Source organism: Lissotriton helveticus, chromosome 10 (assembly GCF_964261635.1).
Source record: "Lissotriton helveticus chromosome 10, aLisHel1.1, whole genome shotgun sequence".
Classification (NCBI taxonomy): domain Eukaryota; kingdom Metazoa; phylum Chordata; class Amphibia; order Caudata; family Salamandridae; genus Lissotriton; species Lissotriton helveticus.
This window is the reverse complement of record NC_136071.1, coordinates 1,176,046,862-1,176,068,273: the sequence shown is the minus strand read 5'-3', so window position 1 is coordinate 1,176,068,273 and position 21,412 is coordinate 1,176,046,862. Positions and strand designations below refer to the sequence as shown.

The window sequence follows — 21,412 nt, the reverse complement described above, 5'->3', positions numbered from 1 at the left end:
GCCTGCGCGGCTGAATTGATGAGCTGGCGGGGCCGTGACGGAACCACTCCGTCATGAGCACAGCGCGCCCGTGGCTCGTGACAGAGTGCTTCCATCACAAGCATGGCGGCGACACCCGACCCCCCTTGCCCCCCAGTGCCGCGGCGTAATTACCGCCGCAGCCAAGGGGTTAAATTGGCAAATCCAAGCATATCTGAACATGAACAGCTCAGATATACTGAACTTTTTAACTTCTTCATGCCCAAACAGAGTCCCTTTTTAAATGCTAATTTCCCAAACACGGCTGAAGGGACTACCACCAAATCACAAAAAGCACGCTTTCTGAGTAATTTTCTAACTTTTTGCTAAATTTGTTGTAGTTTCATTCAGTATTTTTTTCTGCATTGGAGAGCAAAGTTTCCGTTAGTAGTTGACATAGGAAGCCGTCCTTTTTGGGGACCCCTTCCCTTTTTTTCTTGGCCCCTGTATAAAGAATCAGCGCAAAACTTCCCATGAAGGAGCTGAGGTGAATTAATTTCTATTTTGAAACGTTTTGTGCGTATTCCCGAAATTGTTCCAAAGTTATTAGTGAAACAAAAAACTCTTTTACTATAGAAACTCTTACCTAACTACAACGACATAGTTGTGACCATGACTGAATAATATAGTCAATATATAGATTACGCTGTAGTGCAATAGAGTTTGAAAGCTTGTTGCACTATATGGTCAACAGAGGTACTCATACATGCGTGTACACTGGGTGTACACTTACGCTTTGAAAGAGCGAATTATGCAAAAGGCTCATACAGTTGACAAATTGATGAAACAGTGGCCCTGAGAACAAGTCGTATACCACATTACTTGAAATGTCAATCACAAAGCTGAGGGGGTGTGGCTCAAACTAGAATTTTGCATATACGCTCTTGCTACTCCAATGCTTTGTGTTTGTTTTTCTAAAGGATAAGTAAACATTCCAGCGTGGGTTGATAGTGAGGAGTCAACATTGCAACTTACAATAAATGTTTTAAGTGTTATGGAGATACTTTATAATTTATAACACCCTCATATACGGAGGGACTAGCGCTCACTTGAGAGCACAAGTGTCTTTAAAGTTCTATTCTTGGGGAACTAGTGTGTAGGTGTATGTATACATGTGAAAGATCAAAATGAAGTCACTCAAAGTGAGGGCATCCAGTGGCTGAAGTGGGGTGGTCCATTTATTATACTTTGTGTTGTAGTGGGAGGAGCATTATTTGAGTGACATTTTAACAAACCAATGATAAGAGTGTTGATTGAGAGGATTGATAAATGTATGTATTTTTGTATCATATTTTTGGGAGGCTGGCACGACACTTAATGCTGTTTTTATGCCAGACCTACATATGTAGGGAATGGTGACAACATTTGAGATTTATGTAGTGTGAGTGGGAATTCAATTTTAAAAGGATCATATTGCTGAGGCTTTAGCGCTGAGGCGAGCAATCTGGATTTTGGGAGTGGTGTTGCTACAACTCAGAAAAGGGAAGGAGGTTAAGGTAACTTATGCATCTTGGCTGCTGAGGGCTGCACCATTCTACCACTGAGAAAGAGACTTAAGCATATTCAAGTCAAGTCAAGTCAAAAATCACTTTAATCGATAATTAAAAATCATAAAAGCATACTATACAATAGAGATAATGCCAGTTATATATTGTTACACCATAAAAACAGATTACAAATATAATCCATACATAAAAAGTATAATCCATACATTAAAATCGCTTCAATTCATTACATCATTGTTACTTAATGTTTCAGTTACTAAAGCACTGGGTATGACACCGCCAATCTAAGTTTCCTACAGCGAATTGCTGCCACATAAAAATTAGCAACCCCAAACATAATCACGGGGAGTTCCATCAATTGCAGATAAAGTAGAGCTGGCTTAGACTGTACAAACCCCTTCCCCCTTAAAAGTGGAAGAATAAACTTTTTCCTGCCACCACTGTAGAAGGAACAAAAAAGAGTAAAGTGCATTGTGTCTTGAAGTGATAACCCATCACATTTACAGGGATCAGCATCCTCGGGCCTGCACCATCCTTTCGCGTCAGATAGCAATAAATTGATTCGATTGAATCGAAATTTCGTGAGCAGCCAACGATAGTAGGGTATCGTTAAAATAGTAAGATAAGGTTGAATAGATAAGGACGAAATTAACATGTAATGTTCCCTTACCCTAGGTTTACTCAATTATTTCGATTCCCGTTCCTGCTCTCTAAGATTAGCGAAATTAGTCTTAACCCATTTTACATCAGCTCTGGGCGCCCCAATTCCCTGCATGATGATTCTATGAAAGACAACCACTGAATTTCTTTCACTTTCTCCAATTGCAAGCAATCTCTTAGTATCTTATGGTTTAGGGTTAGATTTGGATTCAGCCATATTTTTATCCATAGTAATATAGGGGCCATACTTAATATATCTGAAATATAGCCTAACCCTAGCTCTTGATTGATCGTGAATGTAGCCGTTGATTGGGGCAGCACCAGAAGTGCCCGGAGAAATCAATTTTCTTCTTTCTGAATGGGCTCTGTTTGTCTGTACCCCCAAATAGCAGCCCCATATCTAGCAATTGCAATGGATTTAGATTTGTAAATAGATAAAATTGCTTCGCATGGTTTCCCTCCTAACCTCTTTGCAAAACCCAATATAGCAGCAGAGGATCTTCTCACCGAGTATACTTTGGCAGCTATTTGGGGGACCCAGGAGCCCCTCTCATCAAACACCACCCCCAGGTACGTAAATATGTTCACTCTGGAGATCGCACAACCATTACAAAAAAAGGTTTTAGATCTGTACTTTCTTAGTCCCAGTGACATGACATGTGATTTATCATTGTTAATCACTAGGCCCAGGGATTTCATGAATTCTCCAAAGGAATTTAATAACCTTTGTAGCCCAAGAGGTGTTCTTGCCAATAACACGGTGTCATCCGCGTAGAGGAGTACTGGGATGGACGTTCCTCCCATGCGCGGAATTTCAGATGTTGCCTTAACCAGTGTGCCTTCCAAGGAGTTAATATATAAGGTGAATAACATAGGGGCCAATATGCATCCTAGGCGGACCCCTCTTCCAGACTTAAACCCAGCCGTACAGTTACCCTCCTGCGTCATTCTTATTGATGCAATCAGATCCCTGTGGAGCTCAGCCAAAAAATACACCAATGGGCGGTCAAGCCCTAGGTTCAACAGTATGGTCCACAGCCTAGACCTATTGACTAGGTCAAAGGCCGTGGACAAGTCCATAAAACCCAAGAAGATCGAGCCCTTGGTTGCAACCGTGTATTTATTAACGATTAGATGTAGATTGAGGCACTGGTCCTCCGTGCCTCTACCAGCTCTGAACCCATATTGGGCATCTGACAACACCTCATTCTCTGTGGCCCAATCTGTTATTTTGGCTAGGATAACTTTCCCCAATATTTTAATAGAGGAGTCTAATAGGGATATAGCCCTATAACACCTGGGATCCCCCCTTTGGCCCTTCTTAAACACTGGGATTATAGTTGCCCCAGACCAAGTGCCTGGGGGCCCTGCTACTACAGATGTGTTAAAAACATTCATAAGTATTTTGGGCCAATACTTAGGATTTGCTTTGTATAGATCAGCGTGCACACCATCAGGGCCAGGAGCCTTTTGGCTTGCCGTATCCTCTATCGCCTTTACTACATCTTCAAATGAGAAAGACAGTGGCCGCCCAATCTGCTCTATAGAAGGAGCCCTAAAAGGTTCCAGGTCTAGGTTACTACCATAGATTAATTCAAAATGACTTATCCAGTTCTTTTCGGAGATGTTAGCCTGTAACGTGTTATTCTCTGTAGCAGAAAATAGGGGATTGTTAACTATGGCCCAGAATTTAGAGCTATCCTTCAATGTAGCGTTATCCATCAGTGCTAGCCAGGCATCTTTTTTAATTTCATTTTTACGAGTCTGCAGAGTGGTCTTATAATCTTTCCTTAGTTGCATAACTTGCAATTAGTCTCTTGGTATCTTTTTAAGGGCCTGCATAAGCAAGGTATGCGCCCTAGTGCAATTTCCATCAAACCAGCCCTTTACAGGTGCTGGCTTGGGCCTACTATTGACCGTAAGCTCTTCTGATACTTGGAGACAGATTTTTTCATATGAGGCAATTACGTCCCCCTCCTGTTTAGATGGATCAGAGCATATGTTAAGTTCAGCACTCACCTTCAAACTAAGTGTATTAAAAAAAGCTTCGGGGATAACCTTGTGCCACTTTAGCCTCCTCCCTTGATTTTTTACTATTACTTTGGTGACAGCTTTCGGGGTAGGCAATTTATTAAAAAAAGAAATACTACTGTCCAACTCCAGAACTACAGGATTGTGGTCACTGTATACTGAAGGTATGGCATTATAAAAGGTTACGTAGCTTAAGAGTCCCGGGGATACGAATATATAATCTATGATTGATTCACTCTCCCTGGCTCTGTACGTCACCACTCGGTCTTTCCTATCATAAAACCCTGGTTCATATAGATCTGAACTTGAAAGAAGGTCCTCCAGGGCTTCCCCTTTTGGACTATGTTCAAAGTGCTGATGGGAGGCATCGATAGGGCCATCCCCATCTGCGTACTGGCAATCAAGATGACATAAATGAATATTAAAATCTCCCATTAAAATATAATAAACAAAAGTGTTTTGACTTTCCATGTAAGTTTTTTTAAAAACAGTCAGGGAGGAAAGGTGCTCGTTTAAATATTCACCTGCCATAGAATTATAAAAATTAACAAGTAATAGGGTGGTGCCATTAGTCAAACTAACTTCAACTGTCTGGTAATGAGGGGAAAAAGAATCTAGCTTCTTTGCTCGTCCTGCTATGTTTACCGATACCAAAAGCAACAGGCCCCCTCTATTTCTCCCTGTCGTTGAGCAACTTGCCGGGACAAAATATGATGGACCCAAACATCACACTCTCTGTCCCATGTCTCTTGGAAGGCCACGATATCATGCTGTTTCACAAAATGTAGCCAATCCTCCTCACCCCTTTTTGCACGTAACCCAGCAATATTCCAACTTAATACCTTTACCGTCTCCCTGTTCCCTTCTTGAACACTCCCTATATTCAGACTAGCGTTTTGGGGTAGGACAACGGCGCTACTCAGTCAATCTAATTCTTCTACCTGGAATATTGGTGGGGAGTGAGTTATTTCAAGAAATGTGTGTGGGGACACTAAATTTACAACCTGTACTGATCACCCTACGGTGGACGTATTTACGACCAATGGTGCTCTTAGAGCCACGGCTAGAATTTCAAGATGGTTTCTGAAATTGCAAGAATATACTTCTGAATGGTGCACTTTCCTGGCAAAAATAATGTTTTGCAGACTGTTTATCGTGGTTACCAGTACACACCTTCCATGAAGGAGAGTCTGAAAGAGATTAGTTTGTTGTTGTAAGTATGCAGGAAGTAACCTATGGATGTATCTCACATGAGGAATGGGTGGCCGTAAATGTTTGGTGGGTACCTGACGGAGGGCTGGCAGTCAAAAAATATCTGACTACTGAATTCTGGAGTAATAGTGTGGAGATATCTTGTGTTGATGGAGTTACCTTTAGGAAGGAGTAGCTGGTGGTGCCGGAGGTTCTGAGGTCGCAAATTCTGATGTTGGCACATGAAGGTCACATTGGTAGGAGTATCACTAAGCTCTACGTCTGTGGTATGCACTGACTGGGTTTGGACTACAGTGGTGTAGTGGAAGATTAAGGACCGTGCCCTAAGTACATGGAGGAACAAGCCACAAAGACCAGTAGAGTGCCCTCCTGTTGTGACGGACAAGATTCTAGCATCACACTAGAAGTCATTGTTTTCGTAAACTAGTTGGGTGTAAGAGGGAAGGACTGCTGGAATTTTTGGTGACAGATAATGGAATACATCTAGTGTCTCACATGATGAAGGAATATTTACTGAAGAAGGAGATTAAACGTGCTGGATATGCTGTGTACTATCCCCAAGGGAATGGACTTGTGGAAAGGTGAAATAGGACTCTCAAGGAGGGACTGCAATGCTCTCTGAGCAGGAGGGGTGATTTGTAGGATGGCTGTTGACACATCGATGTGAGTGTATCACACCACTCCCTATAGCGCCTCTGGGAAGAGTCCATTTCAACTGCTGAGGGGTAAGAAGTCCAGGATCATGTTAAGTTTGGACCTGGAGAGGAAGCTTGAAGTGATTGGTGGGAATGTATGATTCAGAACTACAAGTTCCTTCAAGTTCTGAGTGTGGGACTGGGTTGCGTTGCGATAAAGGGATCATCATGCTTTTCATCAATGCTCCAGCTGAGGATAAGTGAGCCTAAAACTTTGCCGGAATGCCTGGGATGTATGGAATAAAAAGCAGCATGTGTAGTTGCCTGGGTGTATGCTGGAGAAAGGTGTTTTACAAAGCACTTCCTGTGACAAACTTGGGGAAGAAAAGTGTGTTGGGACAATGTACTACCACAAGAGTGTATAAAACTCCAAGGTGCCTGGTGGTCTCTCAAGGTGATGAGTATTCCTTTGGTTCCTGGGGTTCTGTATTATGCCTATAGATAGGGGGACCAATGACTTGTAACTTAAGCAAACTTGGCGAAGAGAACATTATGAACCTCCTTTGTGTTTGTCCAGAACTGAAAGTTGAAAGAATATCTATTCTTAATGAGACATTTTAATGTTCGTGGAATAAGGAGTTGCAGACAAGCACTGATAAGATGCCTCCATACTGACGATATAATTTTAAACTCTGCTTTTGTAAGGCTTCTTACGTGACTGAGAAATAAGTTAAAACATCAAAAACTGAAAGAATGTAATGTAGGAAGTACATAATATGTAAATAGTGTAACGTACTTGAAATTTAAATGTTTTTTTATAACTGATTTTATAATCAAGAATTATTGCACGTATATTGTAAGGTTTTAATTAATCAAACAATAAACTTTCATACAGCCTATTGATATGTATATAGCATGAATTTGTAAATAATGTGCATAGTAGAGTTGGCTCTTATGACCTTGTCAAACGGCAACATGTGTATTCATAGGATAGTGTCCGTACCCTTGTATGTTGTACCATCTTGTTTTTAAGTTTGTTTACTCTGAGGAGGGAGACGTGCGGCATCCATTGTTCCATGAAGGTTCCATCTTAGAGTGGACTTGCCCGTGTGAGGGATCCATGCTGGCATTTAGCTGTCAGGTTCCCTCCAGGTTGGACGCGGCTTCTCTGAGCCCAACTTCCTCAAGTTTAACTGCTTTCTCGTTTTCTTCATCCTGATTTCAAGCGCTTACTTGGGAATGCACATGTTCTGTGTTTTATCCCACCCCTGTGACTTGCCTGGTTGCAGCGGCAGCACACGCTGTCTCTTGCAACCAGTGCACATCACCGAGTACCCGAGTCACCGGGACATTCAGAAAGCACACCTTGATGATGCGATACAAGGGTTGGCAGCATGGCCATTGCCTGTAGGTGTATTCTGTTCAATTCAGTGTCACTGCAGGAGCCCAGGGCAACCATTGAGAACGGTCTCACTTGAAGGTCATGTTTGGTGGCCATGACAACCAATTTCTAGAGGAATCTTTCCCACACTTTTACTGTACAGGGACTGGGAAGGGGTGTGCCTGAATCACATATATTTTGTTCCTGATTTGGGCATTGGCAAGTGTTCCATGATCTTGCCAGCCCTGTCTGGTAAATCTTCATTAGAAGATATATTAATGAAGGCTACCTACAGGCGGTCTCCCAGACCCAGCTCCATGCAACAAGGAAGCCACTGTAGTTTTGAGGTTTGGAAGATGTCCAAGTCCAGTTTCAGGTCCCCACCAGACTCACTGTGGCTGTAGGTGGGCACGAAGGAGAGGCAATTAGGCCAGGTAGAGACGCATGCTATGGGTCTCAGCATTGAGAAACGCAGGAGGCACGGTGTCAGTATACGTTGGTAGTTAGCCGGAATAGACCAGCTTTCAGTCTTCCATGGAGGAATCCGACATTAAGCATCACTTCCTCTGAGTGAGAGAGCTTACAAGAGTCAATCATAGCCAATAGGCTTTGCCTGTGACACAGGCATACAGACCTTTCCGATTTACCACGGTTTTTCCCCTCCTAGATGATAGCCATATATGTACAAGCAATTGTGGTAATCTTGCAATCATTTTCATAAAGCTTAAGAAAAAACATTCCAAGATGGCCACTGTGCGTCAGCACGGCAGCCATCTTGGACTAGTGAAAAATTATTATGAGTAAGTTGCAGTAAAAGCATTTGAAGTGAAAAAAAACTATTCCAAGATGGTTGACCGTGATTGCGCACAGCGGACATCTTAGATTTTTTTTTGATAAAGCGTAGGAAGAAGAATTTCAAGATGGCAAACATGTCTGCACATGTGCACCCACACTGGCTGCTATCTTGGAAAACATTTTTATAAAAAATGAGAGATGGACGCCCGATACTGCATTGGTGATGGGCAATGCCACTTAGCGGATTTTGGTGGTGAAACAGCCTACACCATGGATGCAAGCAGTCAGTCATCAAGTCCCGCTCAAGCTAATGTTTTCAAAATAACCCATGTATTCGCAAATACTATCTCCAGTTTAGGTAAACCACTGTTTTGAGTACTAATTGTGTAAATGCTAAATTCCCTACCAGATCATTGAGTGCCTGGAGTCTACACAGTTGAATGTTTACATGTATCATTTGTTGAATTACATCTAAATTGTAAGTGTACATATGGAGTATGTTACTTAACTTTTGTTTAGGTGACTAAGGCCCAAAGTATAAATATGCAGGTGAAAATGACATAATATTGGTAATCCTATGAGCTAACGCCTAGTGTATTTATTTTCTCTCTTTGACAGAATGCTGTAGTTTCTTTCAAGGAGTTATGCGGGCTCTCTCCTGTGGCAAATTTCATGCAGTGCATATTGGCCCTTTCGACACGCTTGGTTGGGCCGGACAATACGCCGCTAGTCGTCATGAATCTCAGCGACCAGTACCCCACCATGGAGCTCCAGGGAACAGTGCCCGAGGTGCTGCGGAAGATAGTCACTGCGTACGATACAGTGAGTATTTCCCCTAACCCTACACTTCAGCATTCTACCACAGTGAGCGTCCTTCAATCACAAGCTTTTTCTGTTGGGAGGGGTCCTCTTGGTCCTTCTTTGCTTTTCATGCCTGGTTTTGCTTGCTTTAAAAGACACAACACATCTGAGACTTTCCACATTTCGAGGAGGGTTCGAGTGCAAGCATATTGTGTCTGGACTTGCCAGCATGAAATGTGTGAAAGTATCACTTTGAATTTAAAGGTAGATATAAGGTTCACGGTCCTGGATCACTTTAACAGGTTGTCCATTAAGACTTTTCGGTTTTAAGAGCTTATCATACATTTGTTTTATTGGAGATAATTATAAAGCATGAACATAGCCCAAAAGGCAGCTAAGTCCTATACATAACAATGGGATACATAGCTGTAACACGTGCGGATGCGGAGAAGTCCAGGTATGTTTATAATAGGAGCCAAGGACAAAATGGAAAGTAGCAGAAACACAGCATAAGACTGGTGTTGAGGTGGGGGAGGGGAGGGATACAGTCTAGAATGGTAGAATTATTAGGAAGAGGTGTGTGTAGAGACCTCTCCAGAATTGCACCAGTGAAGATGCAAGTCTGTGGTGCAAGAGGTCCTTCTAGAACCTTGGGCCATATGCAGAGAAACGGCCATTGGCGTCTATCCGCTTTCTTTGAGCGCCTTTTGTTCTTCTTGCCTGGCCTGGAAGGTTCACCACTAGACAGTGCTTTAAATGGGCCGGTTATGTCCGGTACGGAGTACCGGCACTTTTTTATTTTGAGAGTGAGAGTACCGCCACTTTTCAAGAGAATTTCAATACTATTAATTGGAGAGTACCAGCACTTCTCAGAAACAAGCAGGTACGCTAGTACATAGTACCTGCACTTCTATTTTTCCATTTCAAGCACTGCCACTAGACAAGAAAGACATGTTTTTCAGAATGTGGGGCGCCATGCAGATCCCACGACAGACGATAGTACATCCTGGAAGGAAGAGGGAACCCATGCAGTCCTTCCATGGTAAGGATGACGTGTTCAGACATTCTGTTGGTGATCAGTCGAACCACAATGAGAAGAAGGGATTGGACTGGTGTCATTCAGAAATCCTGGAGACTGCGAGCAGAGTTTGCCTTCGTCCGTGTGTAGCGAGATGAGGGCCTGGTCTGTGGACTCCAAGTTCATAGGGATAGGGCTTGGCTTTGTAGGGAAAATCTGTATTACTAAAAACTTGTGTCATAAGAGAACTATTTTGAAAGTGTCTCTTCACCCTGTTTGATATTGTATCCTATTGTGTGATACCGTGCTCTTTGAAATCTATGCACAGCGCAGCTTAAGTGGCAGATGTGTACTGTATTGCAACCCTCATCCGCGCTCTCGTTGTACAGCGCTCTGATACCATGATGGCCATGTTCATGCGCTAGAAAACATACTAAATAAAAATCAAATTATCACGAGATCGAGTTCTAATGGGTCTTCAGTCTTGGTGGTTTTATTTATTTGTGGACATATTCTTTGTCCATAAGCAAAAAGTACTAATGTGTCCTGTTTAGGTTCAGCACTTGACTCCACCTTACCACAGACAATCTTTCCAATCCTCAAATTCTCACTTCCAAATAATTTCTAGCAGGTGGGTTAGGCATCAAGACTACTACACCCAGAATGCAGTACGTCAACACTCGAAAGCTCAGGACCGGAAACCGTGTCCATGGTGACGGAATATGAGATTTCCCTGTTCCTGTTGGTCAGAAATGCCGCATTTGTTATACATTTCTGAGGAAATGCAGCCATATTAGGTTCTGTGAATCCCTAGAGATGTTAATGTCCACTATTGTATCATTAAAATATGTATTTAGCCATTTTGGCGATATTGGCTGTATGCTTGTTGTCCTCCGCTTAATTTGACAGCCTAGTGCATTCTGGGATTTGTAGTTTTAATTCAGTTGACCCAATTGGGCACTAGTGTGATTGATAAGTGAAACGCCCAGGCCTGGAAAGGTGACTTTGTGGCAAACCTTGGCACACATAAGAATATGAATGCACTCTGCAGAAAAGGTCATTCGCGAAGTTACCCCGTTAATCACAAACAGGCATTTGTTTTAATTACCTGCTGTCGCCATTAAACTAGGTCATCTAATTAAATTGAACACAGACTGCAGGCAGGGGGGTTTCTTTCCTAACATGTGAGTTTTGCTGGAAAGCCATTATTATTTCAAAGAGACGGTCCATAATTGATAGATTTATTAGAGGCTCCGTCAATTAAATGTAATATACTCAGGATACATTTTAGGAGACAGGGTTTATGAAACTAAATAAATACATGACATATTTATTTATTTATTTGCTTGTATAGCAGGAATTCGACCTCCGAAGGGGTATCTCCGCACTTGTGTTCTTACCAGAGACCAAGACCAAATCATGAATAATGCAGGATTTAAGCTGTCGAAAACAGGAATGTCTTTAAGGATTTCCTAAAGGCTCGATGGTTGGTGTTTTGCCTAAGGGTAAGGGGCAGAGTGTTCCACAAAGTAGGGCCCCTATAGGACAATGCTCGACCACCCTGCCTTTCCCTTTTGATACGGGGAACCTGGAGCAACAATTGGTTCCTAGAACGCAAGGAACGACCTGGCTCATAAAGGGTGAATTTTTCAGTCAGGTATTTAGGGCCTATGCCATACAGGCATTTATGAATTACGCAGCATACTTTGAACTTAACCCGCTGGCGGATAGGTAGCCAGTGAAGTTTGTCCAAAAGAGGACGAGAAGGGGATCTGGCTGGGGCATTAAGGACCAGTCTGGCTGCCGTGTTCTGGGCTACCTGTAATCTGCCAAGCTGCTCTTCATTGGCAGATATAAGAAGCCCATTACAGTAATCTAATCTGCTGATTACAAACTTTTGAACCAAAGTTTTCCTATGGCTGTCTGCCAGATACGGGAACACACGCCTCAGGAGTCCAATGACCCTAAGACAGGATCCCGTTACTTGATTAGTATGGTCTTTTAGTAGCAGTGCCTGGTCAAGCCGTACCCCTAAGTTCTTTACTACCTGCTTAGGGCAGGGAGCTGATCCTAAGTCCAAAGGCCACCATTCAGGTGACCAGAGGAGGGGGGCCTCCCCAAAAAGCATGACCTCCGTCTTGCCCACATTACATTGTAGGCAATTAGAGGCCATCCAGTCGGAGACTGCTCGCATACCCGCAGCAAAAGCATTTTTGACTGCTAGCGTAAGAGCCTTGAAAGGAAACAGAAGCTGGGTGTCGTCAGCGTACGATATTGGCGTGAACCCATATTCTCTCACAATGTCAGCCAAGGGGGCCACATACACATTAAAAAGTGTGGGACTTAAGCATGAGCCCTGAGGAACCCCCTTGGTGAGCTCCCTAAAGGTGGAATAGTGGGAGCCCAATCTGACACTTTGTGAGCGGCCTGAGAGAAAACTCCCAAGCCAGGACAGAGCAGATCCGCCTATCCCCACCCTTTGCAGACGACCGAGAAGAATATCATGTGACACTGTGTCAAAGGCAGCGGATAAATCCAACAGCACGTATCGACGTCTTCCTTCTCTCAGAAAGCTACAAACTCCAAAATAAAAATGTCTTCCTGCCTTTACAGTACATTTTGCTTTAGGAGCCTGCCCTCCCTGAAGTAAGGCCCGAGTGAGCTCCTGGGGGGCCTGTCAGTGGGTACTCGGTGCTTTGGTCTGGCCCAGCCCTCGGGTGATGACGTCACTGTTCTTCAGTATGGGTGACTGAGGGCCAGGTATGGGAAGGGGGGGGGGGTGAGGGGGCGGGCGTTTATTCCAGGACAGTGGGGGTGTTAGAAGCTCACCGGGACGCCAAGTGCGCATGAGACCACCGTGGGGCCGGGGACGTGCGTGGTAAGTTTTAAGTTAAGGACTAGACTGGGTGTGCCCTAGGGGGCCTGTCGGGCAGGGGCGAATGAATGAATGAAAGATCGGGCCCTGTGTGTGGAAAGGGCTGTACTGTGAAGGAGCGCTGGTGTTCTAAACAAGGCAAGATCTAAATAAAGCTGTAAAAGGCCAAGAATAGAAGTTAATACAAATGACTCGCCAGGTGGCTATTAGCCCGCCCGGTAGGGCTGCTGTTTCATGAATTGGATATTTCGGATTACATAGCGCTCTTTTAGCTTTTTTGCAGCTTCGGGGCTCATCACGTGATGATTCCCGTGGTCCCGGGGGTGGTGGAGAGTGGGGGTCAAGCGCAGGAATCGATTTAAACAGGGGAGGGAGAGGATGTGGGGGTCCACGCATGCCCGGGGGCGCAGGAAGCCCGTTTCTGGTGCCGGCCTGGGAGGGGGCAGGGGTCACCGACCATAGCTCGACCTCCAAGTATTGACCGGTTTGAGTTGACGGGAGCCTCATCCTATAGAAAAGAATCGATGTAGTGTTTGCATTTGTGTTCATGTTGTGCGGTGCCTACGGGTGGGTGTGTAGTGTCGGTGTGGGGGAGGGGCCGCATCATGAACACAAAGGCCGTGATTCACACGTGGTGGCTGAGCCTTGACCCAGCCGTGGCCGGTGCCCCTTGGCAGGAAGTGGCTGGCACACAAGGCCGGGGCTGGAGGGCCCGGGGCCGAAGCTTCCAGATGCCCGACCTTTCTATGGCGGGGGCGCGACCCCTGCAGCCAGAGGGCTCGAATGCCCGGGTGGTCCTGGCTTTATTTTTACATCACTTTGGACTCACAGTTGTGACCCGTCTGCTTCTGGGTGTGCGGAAGTGACGTGAGTCAGTCTGGAGCCCACCTGTGCCCGCCCTTTCTGGCACAGAGGCTCAGGAGGGCTACCAAAGCGGGCACACTAACATGGTGTGCCCCCCCCCCCCAACACACACGTCACACGCACACATCGTATTTAAGGCTGACCGCATTTATGACGTGATTCTCCCGCGTGGCTCCTTGGGTGTGCACCGGGCACTATTGCTCGTGAGGCCTGCAGCATCCACTGTTTCTTCTGGGTTCACAGTCTTCCAGTGGGCACACACGGGCACCTCCTGCTATAGAACGCTCCTTGGTGCTTCGGCAGGCTGATGCATGGATGGTTTATGGAATTGTTCTCAGACGTGATGACAATGTCCGTGGCTTTCAACAAATGTATCACGAGAAATGTCTGTGGGAAAGAAGACCCGCCCCTTGCCCTCTGACTGCACCCCCTTACATCACGATCCCAGCGCTCTTTGCCACTCCTGTGATCTTGGTGACACGGCGTGGTGGGTGGAAGGACCAGCTGGTGGGTGGACGGGCTCCTCCGGCAGGGGGTTGGACGTAGTCAGCGGGTGGACAGCCATGAAAACGTTGACCACATTTTGAACTTTTGGTTTTCAGGTAGGACCGAAGGTCTCGCGCAATGGATGCTCTGGGCTTTTTTGAAATCCTGCAAGGATGGCTCTCCAGTGTCCATGTTCTAGGCCTCTGCCAAGCTGCCCTCACCGTACATAAGACTGGACTAGCGCCCAGACATCCGTCTGGCGTCTCTGGCCCAGTGCGCCAGCTAGGGCAGTGCCCATGCTGGATTCAGCAGTAGTGCAGCTCACGAGGTGTTGGTGTGAGCAGTATAGGATGGACTCTACCCGGGGAGCCAAATATCTTTTCAGACCTATGTCTGTTCATATCATATCATAATCATCTTTATTCGATGTTGGGTGATGAATCAAAAAAGTGTGCATAAGGATATATTTAAAATACTTTAAAAAAGGGTCATTTAAAAGATAAATGTAGAAATAAAAAGCATGTGCAATTTAGCATACAGCAGCTAATGACTTCCTTCTGAAAATAGCAGCCCTCAAGAATCTAGCTAATACCACACATGAATACAAATTTGAGAGTGATTGTAAATATAAATACGCCGGTCTACATTGTCTAAAATGTAGTGATTTCAATAGAGGCTTGATAAAAGAAATCCTTATAAAATTTACAGAAATACAGTCCATGTATGGTCGATTGTTCAGACATCTTGTCACAAGGGCAGTACATTAGTTGTGGTGACCAGTTGTTTGTCTGTTACAGAGCGGGGAGACCTAGAGAAGTCTGGCCTCTGGGGGTCTTCCTCTTGGTTTGAAGGGCTCTGCCTATACTTCTCTTTACTTGACCCCAAAAATACAAATGTATCGAGCCATCTATAGTTTTTCTTCCTCCAGCACCAGGCTACGGTGTGGGCCCAGGTCTGATGAGACGATTGGTTTCGGCTGCACGGTGTCGTGGCATGCAGCGAGTATGATGTGGCACCCGTGGAAGAGTAATATTTTAACTACTACGGGTGATAACTGGTCTATAGGTGAAGATAACTGTGGTCTGCAGGATCTGTTTGTAAATTTGAGGGGGGTGGGCTGATGAGCTATTGTCGAGAGTGTGGTGGAGTCCTTTCGGTAGGGTGCAGTCATGGACGGTGAGCGTTGCCCCGACGTCTATCACTAAGCGAGGTCAGCATAGTGAAGACAATTAAAAAAAAATCTTTTTATTTGAAACAAATATAACAAAGTTAAAGCAAGCACCGGGAAAGCGCCCACGCCCATCATAGTAAGAAGAATCTTGTTATTCCTCAGTCATATATTTAAAGAGTTACAATAAGCCTGCCATCTACTTCATTTGGGTTCTTGCCCAAGAGTCTGGGATTGGAGGGGAGAGTCATGCTGAAATTACTCACCACCTTAAATGATTGGATTCCTGAATAAACACTGGATTTGCATGATAACTACAACCTATAGTTTAAATTGTGTATTTGCCTATGCTAGTGAGTTTGACTATAAACTTTGATCCTTGATCAGAACATATCCTCAGTGCTCAGCTCCACATACAGCCGCTCAGCTTCTTTTACATACAAGGCAAAGGGCAACGGAGAATCCCTGTTAAGGCTGGTGCATCTGAAAGGGTGTAGGGCTGGTGAAGTCGGCTGCATGTAATTTGGAGCCAGAGATATGATTGATCCTGCGTTCTGCCTTTTTTTGCCACTTGAAGGCACAAACTTGCCGCAAATGCCTCCCCATTGTCCACGCCTGTCCTCGGGCTGTCAGTGCATCCGCAGACTAGCAGGTTCACCGAGCGGTTAAATGTGCTTCTTCTGGATGGAATCGCTGAATGTCACACTTGCGTGTATTAGCTGGGTGCCATCGCTGTGCCAGGCTGCTTAGCGATCAATGCAAGTCGTGGCTCATTTTTTTATTTAAAACTTGCTAAAAGCTTTTTCTTGGCTCCAGCGCTGCACAGTTTATTCTTCTTAAAATAGCAGCCAAGCTGCACATGAACTCAATTATATGCGTAGGAGCTAAAGAGAGTTTCTCTGAATGGATTGCGACAGTAATTGCAGCTCTCTGCCAAGCTGGGTTTGGCCTATGCATTCATTATTAAAAATACACCGTTTCTCCATTTTACTGGCCTAGGATCCACATTTACTCATATGTTTCAGAGTAAACAGGGCGCTCTGCAGGCCTCCTCCAAGTCCCCTCTCTTGACCACTGCCAGGGTCAATGTTTGCCTTTGGGCTTTGCTGCTCAGCTAACATTTCTCAGAAAGGCTTGCACGGTGTGAAATGATTTTGTCAGTCTGGGAACTGGCTGACCCTCGGAAGGAGCCGTCTCTGAACTCCTCTGTGGAAGGCGGGAAATTCTGCCCAGCCCACGGTAATGGCGGCGTCCCTGGCACGTGCCCCAGCAGCAGATGGGCTGCTTCACGCCTGCCACTCATAAGGACAAAACATTCGAAGAGCTTCTAAGAAGACAGAGGAGGCGGTCGTGTGAGATAGGGCATATTCTATACAGTACTGGCCAATTCAGAAGGGCGAGAAGTCTGCTACCAGTGTTACACAGTTTTATTTGTATAGGGCCTTCTTGTCCCTTGCTAGGACTGATGGTCATTGAAATTTTGCTTTCGACCTCTGTCTTACATCTGTGGGTCCGCCTACTTCAGTCATTGGCTCTGGTTCACTGAGTGACCGTATCAGTCCTTATCACAGTTTCACACCCGCACAGAAATCAGCGCACATCGGTGCCAGGGGTAGTGGGGCAATACTGTGCTTTGCCAGCAGTTTTATCTTTCCATTTTTCTCCTCTTTTTTTTAATCTTTGTATGTCTATGCTATGTATTCAAGATGCAGTATTTCATATCCACATTTTCTTTGCTTCTGTAAGGTTCACATCTTCCTTTATAGTGCTTGAAAATTAAACAGAGTTTCTATGCGTGTTGTTCGTACACCTGTCATCTATGGAGCATCCATCTTGTTCTATTAAAACTAAATGCAGTGGTTAGATTTTTAATTCATGTTTTCTTGCAAACGAGGCTCCATGTTTAATGTATTATTTGTTTTTCTTTTGTGGCACATTCTTGCAGTAAAAACCACAAAGAATAACCACTGCACCAACTTCCTAAGGCCAGACCTTTTGTTGTTGCCAATGCTTGTTAAGTTGAAATGTTCAAGTAGAGCCTATTAAGAGAATTGGGCATTGCATCTTCAAGATTATCATCCCAGCAGGACCCTCCACGCCCTCAACCAGCCCAACATCTTTTATCACAGTGGCTTTTGCTTTGTGACCTTATTTTACCACAGTTACTGGTCTGTTTGGCTGATGGAACTCAGCTCCTATTTGGGAGCCTAACCTCAGAAAAGAGGCGTGTTCCTCATTTCAAATTATGCCTCAAACCCGGTGTTTTCCACAGCTGGAGCGCCTGCTGAAATCGAGGCTCTTCCACATTTACACATTTTCTACAATATGGTATATCTTGGGTATGGAGATGTTCTTAATCTCAGATTTCCACATAAATCAGGTGCTTCATTCACCGATGTTCTTTGCCAGCCCTAGAGTCCAAGGCACTCTATTGTGAATCTGACTGCAAGGCATTATGCAGGAGAAGGCAAAAGACCGAAGTCTGTAAAGCGAATCCTTCTCACATATCACTCGCTGGACAGCGTCTCCTGTTTCTAAACCTATAATGTCTTGCGCAGTCAGCTTTCAGTGACACCTAGATTTCACTCTAATGAAGGAACAGCAGCCTCTGCTTTTAAGCTTGTAAACCTCTCTATTTCTGAAATTTACCATGCTGCAATATGAAGATGTGATTTGCATTTATTTAGCGCAACATCAGCAAAGCTTGTTGGTGCTGAAGAAGGAACACATAGCCAGCAGCTCAAAGAATGAAGAAAGCTTTTTGAAATATATATATATTTTTTTTTTACAGAAAACAAATGATAAACACGGTCACCGGTCAACCTGACTCACGACCCAATTCCCACCGGAGTTACCCACAGTTGTATGACCGCATTCACACACATGATATGGACATTACAAAATGTAACCACGCATGGTTGACATTCGGTCCAAGTCGAGAAAGAAAGCCCTCCAACAGGTTTAAGTAACTTCTTGACGTAGGCCGGCTTCGCTGTACACATACTTCTGGTAGCGGATCCCAGTTGTTTGCTGCTGCCCCAGGTAAGTTCCATCTCTGTAAGGGCCTGTTCTTGTTTTTGGGACCCCTCGTACAGACTGAGGTGCGGGATACAAGTTATGGCAATGAACATGCCACGTGAAAGCGGGTAATCGGAATATTTACATAGACTACCTCAGGAACAAAGATGTTCCCAGCCTTGGGGTTAATTCTGTGCTCAAGTCTCAGCAATGTAAGGAGCTGGTGTCATATGTTTTGGTCCGGTTAGGCCACAAATCGGCCTGGCAGCAGCATGTTGGCCTAGATTGGCACAGCAAGAAACAGGTTGTTTTTATAATAAAGACACACTTGGTACAAGCATTGATCACTGCCATGTGCCAATCCATATCAATATATGGCCGTGTCTTCCTTAGGCTTTTATTAGAAGACAGCAATAATTGGCATCTTTGGAGGCCTAGGTGTCCAATAATAGCTCAGTATCCAGATCTTTAATGCCAGTTTATGTACAGAATAGTCTGGTGGCAAAAGACATCAGTTCATGTTTTCTCTAAACCCTGCTACATGAATTATTAAACCAAGACTGGTTCACAGGTGCAGCAAGCCATCGCTGAGTACCTTTTCTATCAATTTATGTCCCTTTTGCTCCTTCTTTCCACCCATCCTTATGTGGATGATACTTACTATTCTGTCCTCTGGTTATGAAATAATGAGCATCACATGATAGAGAAGGAGCTGCTTCTTACCTGTAACTGTACTTTTTCATCATGGCGTCTTCGTTATTGATAACCAAGCCGCCCCCTCCTCTTTATGTGAAGGAAGTATCTTGACCTCAAAGGGAGTTTCATATAGAACAGACATACTGGGGTTTCTGCAGGGCATTGCAAATGCTTCAGGCCTGCTTGTCTTAATAGGGCAGAATCCAATTTGTTGGACAGGCTCTGCTTGAATACTTTGTCCCCCAAAAAAAAGATTGAAGATATCTTTATTTCGTTATTTAAAATGCGATTATCTGCTGTAACTTCAGTTTGCTATAATGAAGAGTTTCATTATCGAGAATATCCGGATATTACGTGCGGGTACAGCAGATAATCGCATTTTAAATAACGAAATAAAGATATTCTCGATAATGAAACACTTCATTATAGCAAACTGAAGTTACAGGTAAAAAATAAAAAAAACTACACTTTTTATGATATTTGGAGTCCTGTGCCATTTTATCCACATACTGGTTCCAGTACCCAATAGTGCTTGAAGGCATGTACTATACCAGTTGCAGGGAAATGTCCAACCTCCAGGCCCTTAGAACTGAAAAAACCTTTCAAAGAGAATAAAGCGAGATGTGGTGCTGCCTGCTGTCTGTAAGGGTTGGGAGCCTTCAGTGAACTACAATATATAAAACCTGTATCATTAGAATCCAAGATATAAGCAATACATGGATTTATTTTTGTGTTATTCTTAAAAAAAAATATACTGCAAAATTGCTGAAACTTCGAGGTCTTGGCAGAAAAGTGTATGTAGAAAAATATTGTTGGCCATTCATGAAATGTAAAAAATAAAACACTACAGGGTTTATTTGCCTCATGAAAAAAAAGAAGCATCCCTTTACTTTGTATGATCTGTTTTTCTTTGAATGTCTTGCCCCCGTTTGTAGCTTTGCAATGAACAGCAGAGTGATGTATGGAGTGTTTGAATGAATCTCAGCCAATGGTGGTCACTGGGGTCCACGTTAAGGTCCATAGTTTTTCACCCACCCTGCCCCTCTGGGTAGGGGTCCGCCTGCCTTATTAAAACCACTGTTGTCCATGCCCCTCACAGGAACAGTCCATCCTGGAACCTGTCTGCATTTGCTTGTGGTTAGAATGGACCTTACCTGGCTGTTTGGGCTGCAGTGTTCCTATTGGAGCAGGACCAGGGCTGATTTGCATATGGCTTGTTCCTGTCTGAGGTGGCATGTTGAGCAAAAAAACAAACAATGAAGTGGATTGCGTCCCAGAGCAACTACCAGCGGCTGGGATTCATTCAAATCTCCCACCCATTGTTTTTTTCCCTACTTTTTGTACACCAAGATGAGGACAATTTAGGTGGAAATTGCAGCGTGAACATGGCTTTCGTTTTAAGGGACACAATCTTTCAAAGGGTGGGGCTTCAGGCTGTTAAATCAGACAAAGTTTCACAAACACGTTTATTGCGGTGTTAGACCGCGGGATTCCAGTGCTTAATTTGAGCCAGTGCTTTCCGGTGCTCAGCACCGGCACCTAATTGTCAACACCAGGCTTCGAACAGTCCACCATATGGTGGCGCTGCTCATCTAATTTAGAGATGAGCAGAACAACAGTAGTTTAGGACTACAATATACATTAAAATTGCTAATACCTGCCTCTCCAGCCATTCCTTTAGCTTTCGGGACCTGGAATAATATGAACTGTCGCATTTACATGCAAGAGAGATGGTTAGTAGTTGTTTTGGTAGCGATGACAAGGGTGATTGGTGATGCAAGCTGCAGTGGTCTCCTGGTCAGAGCCCTGACACTTAACATTTTACAAATTAAGCACTGTTCCATTCTATTCATCACTGTGTGACCACCCGGCACCCGTTTATTTTTAATTCGTTTCATTGCTGTTGTAAATAAGAAGTGAATTAATCGTACGTTTTTACACAAGTCCTTAATGGCGCAGTTGCGCTGTGTGAGCTGCGGACGGTTTGTCATTGTCGAAACAAGATATCCGCGACTAGAAAATGAAATATTGATCAGCGTGTACCGGAAGCGCTGGTGGAGGCAGGGCGGATTGTGTGTCGGGAGGATTCGTTTAATGCTCAGCCTGTTGCTGTGTAATTAAAACTCTGCGCGCTCCGGTGTGACTCTGGTAGAGCAGTCATCTGCAGACCCGAGAGCTGCACAGACGGGCTCACAGGCTATAATTAGCGTGTAGCGCTTGGTGTAGCGCGTAAATACACCCTCTCTCTT

The 21,412-nt window shown here is 44.4% G+C and overlaps 1 protein-coding gene across 1 annotated transcript in view; it reads left to right on the top strand.

Annotated features, from left to right (window-relative positions):
* The window catches only part of PLCL2 (phospholipase C like 2), a 399,007-nt gene that overhangs the window by 248,440 nt on the left and 129,155 nt on the right, over positions 1-21,412 (top strand). Inside the window, exon 3 of the mRNA XM_078664019.1 lies at positions 8,856-9,059. Coding sequence (XP_078520145.1) covers positions 8,856-9,059 — 204 coding nt within the window. The remainder of the gene's footprint in view (positions 1-8,855; positions 9,060-21,412) is intronic.